Source organism: Lottia gigantea (genome assembly GCF_000327385.1).
Source record: "Lottia gigantea unplaced genomic scaffold LOTGIsca_77, whole genome shotgun sequence".
Lineage (NCBI taxonomy): Eukaryota > Metazoa > Mollusca > Gastropoda > Lottiidae > Lottia > Lottia gigantea.
Window position 1 is genome coordinate 50309 of NW_008710566.1, and position 8134 is coordinate 58442.

The 8134-nt window shown below is 34.3% G+C and overlaps 2 protein-coding genes across 2 annotated transcripts in view; one reads left to right on the top strand and one right to left on the bottom strand.

Moving 5' to 3' along the window:
* LOTGIDRAFT_132004 (hypothetical protein) overlaps positions 1-688 on the top strand; it is a gene marked incomplete at both ends in the record, with an annotated part of 6826 nt that extends 6138 nt beyond the window's left edge. The window contains one exon of the mRNA XM_009066468.1: positions 363-688. Coding sequence (XP_009064716.1) covers positions 363-688 — 326 coding nt within the window. The remainder of the gene's footprint in view (positions 1-362) is intronic.
* A 4750-nt stretch (positions 689-5438) lies between these two features.
* LOTGIDRAFT_131980 (hypothetical protein) lies at positions 5439-6844 on the bottom strand (the record flags this gene model as incomplete). The annotated part of the gene is made up of 4 exons (XM_009066469.1): positions 5439-5540; positions 5909-6034; positions 6307-6458; positions 6691-6844. The coding sequence occupies 4 exons, from the start codon at positions 6842-6844 to the stop codon at positions 5439-5441; spliced, it is 534 nt and encodes a 177-aa protein (XP_009064717.1).
* Positions 6845-8134: the final 1290 nt, after the last annotated feature.

Below are 8134 nucleotides of genomic sequence, written 5' to 3' on the forward strand. Positions count from 1 at the left end.
CAGAATTCTTCAAACATCATGAGGTATGTATTGGGTTATTTCTGCCATTGATGCAAGGGGGGACAGTGATGCAAGGGGGGGACAGTGATGCAAGGGGGGCATTGATGCAAGGGGGCATGGATGAATTCATTTTGAATTTTTTCTGTTTCCATTTATCCAAGTAACTATAAGATTTCTGTCATGTACTAGTAGGGATTCTCAAAAAAGATTTTGACGATATCTCATAATTGACATGGGATATCAGATTTTACTTATTTTCATAAAAATGTCCAAAAAGCCCAAAAAGAAATATAAACAGAGATCATGTGTTCGAAAGGCGTTGCAGATAAAGATCCCTCTACATTTGGAAAGGGGGGAAAAAGAGAAGGCCTGTGTAAATTTTTTACTGATTGAGCACTGCATGGTATTGCCTTGGGGCATTTTGGTCTTAAAGGGGCAAAAAAAGGTGGAAAAAACTCATCTCATTCCAATGTTATTGCAGATCATAGGTAGTTCATTGTTGATCATGTATGATGAAAGTGGCCATTGTGGGGTGTGGTTAATAGACTTCGCCAAGACAATACCTGTGGAAAATGGAATGATACTCTACCACAATCTACCATGGTTGCTAGGTAACCACGAAGACGGGTTTCTTAGTGGATTGGATAATCTTATTGATGTAAGAATTTTTTGTCATTCTTGTAAATGATCCTTTTGAATGATGAGGGTTTCATATCTGAAACACATGACATAAGATCAGCTTGAGTACACAGGGAAAACTAAGAGATACAAAATGAGTTTTGAAAAACAATTCCTCCATTGTACACTGTATGGTGTAAATTGTCTTCATAAGCTCAAAACCGATCCCCATTCCAATAAATCCTTACTATTTCGTGAGTTTCTCTTCGCTTTTCCCTTCTATCATCTCAAGATAGCCTAGCCTTACTGGATAGAACAACGTAAAGTGATACTACGTCTTAGAATGAACATAAAATTTAATTCTCAAGAATGGTCAATATGAGTATATATTCATCAGTGAACTTACCTGGTGTCATAAAGTTACAACAGAATCCCTGTCAAATCTAGAAAATTCATAAAACTAAGTCATTATTGAAAAATGCTTAATCATAATATTAAGCATTTTTCAATAGTTAATTGCATTTTTAAAAAGTTTTTTTGCATTTAACGGATTATATAAGGATCCTGTTATGTTATTTATGACACCAGGTATATCTACTGATGAATATATGCTCTTTTCGACCAAGTTAAAAATTTTTTAAGTTTATGTTTATTCTAAGACATAGTATCCCTTTAAATTGTAATTGTTTTAAAATGTAATGTTCGATTACAAAACGCATAAATAGCCCCCCAAAATTTTAAAAATATCCCCTGTATATCCATTGTTTAAATGAATAATTACTCTGAAGAAAATTTTTATTTTTGCTTTCAGATATTTACTGACATAGACCAGAATGAGAGTGTGGGTAATTCGTGACAATAATACTCTTTTACTTGTTGTTTGGTGGATCATTTTAATAGGACTAAGCGTTCTAGACTACCTTCATCACAATTATCCAGTGAAATGTGTTGACAGTGCCTTGCTGCATAGGGCTGGAGCAAATCTTGTATGGATGACAGCCAGTAAAGTGATTATTGTTGGAATTTTTGTGAGAACAAAATTTTGAAATGCTGATAACATGTATGTGGAATTTCTGAATGAGATGCTGAATTGACCGTAAAAACATTATGAGCTCTGTGAACTCTCTGGATTGAATACGGAGTTTACATAATAAAATATTATTGAGCAAATATTTAAGCTTTTAATCTTCCATTGATGTCATTAACAAAAACCCTTTGGATGTGTGTTTTATTCAATTATCTTTTAGCTATAGGAATAGGCAGTTATTATTTGGGTAGAAACAAGATAACTGTCAAATCTCTTTTGAATGAGATGCTGAATTGACCGTAAAAACATTATGAGCTCTGTGAACTCTCTGGATTGAATACGGAGTTTACATAATACGTATTATTGAGCAAATATTTAAGCTTTTAATCTTCCATTGATGTCATTAACAGAAACCCTTTGGATGTGTGTTTTATTCAATTATCTTTTAGCTATAGGCATAGGCAGTTATTATTTGGGAAGAAACAAGATAACTGTCAAATCTAATTTATTAAGCGTAAATGGCAATTTTCAATCAGAATTTTTGTTTAAAAAACAGATTTATTGAACTCTTGTGACTATATTAATATTTTCTGTTACTACTAATTTGAAGCTATCAAACTTATTATCTTTAGAAATTGTTTTGTTATATTAAGCTAAGTTATAGATTTTACTAGCATTTTACTCTTAAAGGTATTGTGCAAAGGTTTTTAAATTTTTATGTGTATTGGGGACACCGAAAGCATCAATTTGCACCGTTCCAATTTTCAATCAGACATCTGTGATTCCTGTAATTCCACTAAAACTAAATGTTTGATGATGTCTCTAATTGTGAAGGGTGATGTGATAAAGCATATTTTGTGATTAGTGACGTCATCAAACACATAGTTTTAGAAGAATTGCAGGAACCACAGACGTCTGATTGAAAATTGCAATGATGCAAATTGATGTTACCATTGACCCAGATACACATAAAATATCTAAAAAACTTCTTCACAAACTCTTTAAATCTTATGAAGGGATGTTCTGATAGCTATTGTTGTAATATGTTGTTTATATATTCAATATATTTTTGTTATGATATTGAAAGGGAAAATAATATACTCATTCTGCCAGCTAAACAGCAAGTCTTTATAGATCCACATTACAAAAGACAATGGTTTGGGGCACGAGGCTGTGTTTTGCGGGCAGCAATTGACAAAATTTCTATACATTTTCTATACAAAAGAATTCATATGTGGCTTGCCAAGCCTATAATATCTCAGTATGATCATGAAACACAGTCATCAATGTCTTTCCACAAATTTTCAACAAAATTTAGTGTCGTTCTTACATAGAAATATCTGTCTCTTGGAACAAGGTTAGGCACATGGGTGATGCTTGATTGGAGAGTTCCGTCTGTTCCAATTCTGCTATTAATAAAGAGTATAAAAGCGGATAATGTTATATTCAAAATTTTCTCATCTATTTACTTCATTTTGAATTCTGTCTGCACTTATTGCATTTTTCTGCACTATTTTTCATGCACATATGGAACGCGTTTCAACTTGTTTTATTGAACGTCCGGTTGATTCCATGAATTCTGAATGTGCAGAACTCACCAATCAAGCAACCCCATGTAATTCAGTGGTAATCAATTAATTTTAGTTCATTTGACAGGAATGTGGGTAGTGAAAATACAGTCAGTTTCCATCAAATATAAATTAGAAATGTTTGTAGTATAAATATTACAGTGAGTTTCTATCACATAAAAAAAATAAACAATATATAAAATGTATTTCAATCAGATTGATGTTACCATGGAAACAGGTTGATTCATCAGTTTCTTTTAGAAACGTCATAAAATCTTATAAATATACATTGTAATGTAACGTGCTTACATATTGATATACATAGACAAATACTAATACTTTCATAAATTATAAGTCAAACAGAATGTTATTTTTGTAAAAAAGATTCATTGATTTCCAAAAAAAATGCAGAAATCAAAAACCATTTGTACAATATACACAATAAGGTCTCCTCCGTATTCACATATCAAGAAAAAAAATTGTCTTAAGTCTTTTAATCTTGATTCCATTAAAAACTTTTTCAGAGCTTACTGATTGGTTCCACAAATTTCGGAAGAATTCCTTAAGCTTTTGTTCCCAGCACAGAACACATTATCAGATATTTTATACACAAAATAGAAAATATTTGTGGTCTGAATCCAAATGGCAGAACCAAATGTTGTAGGCCTTTCTGGTTTGGTCTTTTATATTCAATTACAATTCATGATTCAAGTAAGAATAAAATTCAATGTAATAAACTTACAAATACATCATCACAGAGTTGCCATTTCCATTTTCACAGACGAAACGTCAGCTTTTTTCAACTTCATAGAACTGATTTGTGTTGACTTTTGCCTTCGTATGACGTCATTTCCTATCAAATCTCTTTTTTTGGATCATGCCATTTTGCAAAAGGGTGTTTGTAAGTCTGATAACTACGTGCAATCCTATCATCTCTGTCACAAAATAGTACCGTCCAAAAAAACGGGACATAACTCTTGGTTGACTGAACTAATGTGGGCCATTTTGTGAAAATAGAGTCAGTCAAATGTGGATAGAGCTGGCCTATGCCTATGTATTTTTTAGCAACGCAGTGATGCTTTTTTTTCTGAAATGAATATTGTTACACGAAGCATGTAGGCCTAGGCCTAATGGAAAATAATCCAAATAAACTCGAGGCCTAAAGGCTGCCATGACAATAATTTTTCATCCTGAAGTTGAATGTTTTAACATATCACAAATATAGGTTTTGCCACACGAATATTTAAGTTCCATTATTTACAATAATTACACTTTCATGTAGCACCTGTGTCACTATATGTTTTCAGTTATCACAATTAAGAATCCTGTAGCACGCTCCTGACAAGTGAGTCTGCTATCTTTTACCGAATACCCCCCTCCACACACCCCCCACACAAATCAATCTGTACCATAACTTTAACAACTACACTTTCGATTTTCCGAGGCCCCGTTGTTTCCTTTCTTTAGTTTTACGCCTTTTGATTTGTTGTCCATGAGACCTCCCGACTCTATTCTTTGAGCCAGTTGTTTGGCTGAAATAAAATGATAACCAACTTATCAGAAAAATAAGGTAAATCCCAAAGGTCCCCAAGCGGGACAGTGTTGAGCACATAATAAGGCTAAGGCTATTCAACAAAGACCAATTTCCGGTCTATCTGTTGCTTTTATTCCAGAAAATTGTGTCCCTGCTTAGCCTACCTTTGAACTATAGTAAAATAGAATGTAGTAGCGTAGGCCTTTTTAGGGGGAGGGTCATCGGGCCATGCCCCCCTCCCTCGGACCTGTGATATATCTAATTTTGAAGTGAAAATTAAGTTCCCCTAATGGTCAAAAGTCACCCCAGGCCACCTGAAATACGTTGGCTTCTCATTTTGGTCCCCTCCTCAGGCATTTTCTAGATGCAACCCTGTTCTTGACTCTTAACGTAAATGAATAGAAGAATGTAGACTACATATAAAGCAGTCAGTGGCGACACCAGCCTTCCGAGATTAGGGGTACAAAGAGGGGGCAGACTGACTCAAAATTCAAATTTTGGCTACTCTATGGTGGTGTTATAGTCGCAAGCCTCTCATAGAGCGTCTTAGAGGGTTCTCTCCAGAAAATTTTAGAAAAAATGAATTGATTGTGTGCATTTGTTGAAAATTATTGAAAGTGGGGGTACTTTTCTAGCTTTACCCCCATTGGTGCTGCCTCTGCGAAAGCAGTATATTACTCAAATTTGACCACTACTTGCCTACAGACATGAAGATATCTCCAACAGCCATCCCAGTTTTAGCTGACGCTTCAAACCATCCTAGATCATTACTTTCAGAAAAATGTTTTGCTTCCTGAAAGAAAGCAGAATAAAGGATTCTAATCACTTTAGATTAGGTAGTCTATGAATATATTTTTTACTTTTTGGAACATAAGTTGCTATCCTTATATTATTGCCAAGATTATTGTTGATCGGGGACCACTGGGTCCAGACAGACAGGGTCCTTGGGAACTTAGGTTATTATGCATATGTTAGGCCAAAGGTTAAAAGGTTTTATCAAAGATCAGTGTCAAGAGGTTTGACCAAGGATGATCAAGTAGATCCTGAAGAACTTGATAGTTCTTAAATAGCTTAGTTTTATCCGTGGAAATTTTCGTTATTTCTGAAAATTGTTTCTGTTTCTTCATCAGAGAAAGTTGGTGGAGCTAAAAGAAAATGTACCTCGATTTGGACAGCTCGTGAGTCGTGCGCCATATCGGCCTTGTTTCCCGCCAGAACTATTGTAATTTGAGAATTTGCCTGCTGCCTCAATTCTTTGACCCAAGCCACGGCTCTATCATAGGATTTCTGGAAATAAAGAAATCAACATGTACCAATATGACGTGTGGAGGCAGATTCAAAAGATGGACATTGGGATAATGGGAGGTTGTGAGGGAGGGAAAGTGTGGCCTCTTTGGGTGGTACGCAAATTTGCACACAGAAAAAACCTTTGCCACATGTATGCCGCTTCACTGTTGGTATTTGTGGAACTGAAGCTGAAAACGTAAGCCGATTAGGATTTATCCGACGAATGCATCCCCTAAATGATAGGGGTAACAAGGTAAGGTCTGTCCCCTTACCTGATTGGTAATATCATAAACAACAATAGCAGCTTGAGCTCCTCTATAATACATGGGAGCTAAACTATGATATCTTTCTTGTCCCGCTGTATCCCAGATATCAAATTTTATAGAATGACCTTGAACGTTTACTGTTTGGGTCAGAAACGCAGCTGAAATGCAGAGAGGGGTAACGTTATAAATATGTGGATCAGGGCCATAGAGCTACAACAAAGAATCATCCAATTTGAACCAATCGAACTACCAACTACTACGACTACCAACAACTACCTAGTTTGTGATATCAGCATCCACTGGAAGCGAACGCTAACTTGTCACCTGCCAACCAACCATAGAGCCGTTATTTAAGGGGTGTGTGGTGTTATATTTGCTTTATAGACTTACCTCCCACCGTAGCTTCACTATTTTCATAAAATTCGCCCCTCACGAACCTCAGGGCAATACTTGATTTGCCCACACCCTGATCACCCAGAAGGACAAGTTTGACATGTTGTATTTTACTCCCACCGTTTTCTTGTTTGGGGTTTCTGTTACTCATCGTTCTGAATAAAAAGAAAACAGAATATCTGATACATACAAGTCATATTGAAGGAATGAGTAAATCATTACTCATATTGTGCATTTATATTCTAAAAAGAGTATCTGGAATCAGATACACATCCACAAACCAGAAAATTAGATTGGTGTAAATAGAAGATATAACTGTCCCCTGATACATATACAAAGACTAGAAAATCAGAATGATGTAAATAGAAGCTATAAGTATATAGTAAGTATCCCTGAAATACATACATCAGTGTACCTGATACATATACAAAGACTAGACAATCAGAATGGTGTAAATAGAAGTTATAAGTGTCTCTGATACACATATAAAGACTAGAAAATCAGAATGGTGTAAATAGAAGTTATAAGTGTCTCTGATACATATACAAAGACTAGACAATCAGAATGGTGTAAATAGAAGTTATAAGTGTCTCTGATACACATATAAAGACTAGAAAATCAGAATGGTGTAAATAGAAGATATAAGTGTCTCTGTACATATACAAAGACTAGACAATCAGAATGGTGTAAATAAAAGCTATAACTATGCTCTAGTACATATACAAAGACTAGAAAATCAGAATGGTGAAAATAGAAGCTATAAGTGTCTCTGATACACATATAAAGACTAGAAAATCAGAATGATGTAAATAGAAGCTATAAGTATATAGTAAGTATCCCTGATATACATACAAAGGCGAGATAACTACTTGTGAATCCAATTAATCATATCCAAGATAATAATGATAACTTTTTAAGATCGGACGATTGAAACAAAATAGGTCAACCACATTGGCGATTTTACCATAAAATAATATAATAATGAGTGTTTCCTTTAAATATAGTTTATGACGCATTATCATTTGACTTAAAGTGACAGTATAATATGTAGATTTTATTGTATAGCTTAAAGATAGGTTTCCTTATTTTTTAGAGTCAAATTAAGCAAACTATTTGATTAATTGGTTTTTCTAAATCGTATCATTATGTTCTCATTGCATATAATTAAGAGTTGTAACTATTCAAAAATGTCTATAGGTATGTACAGTCTGGGCAAACAAAAAAAGACTTTTTGACCTTTCTTGATCGGTCACTTATTAGAATTCTGCTGGTAATTCTCTTCTAATTTAGTTAATTATAAATTAATTATGGACATGCGAGATAAACAGGTATTTTCCAACACCTCTACTTTCTATTCATATAAGAATTAGCATTTACATTTTTATAAAAGAAAAATAAGGGAACCCATCTTTAAATTGTGTCATATGTTCTGACGCATTAT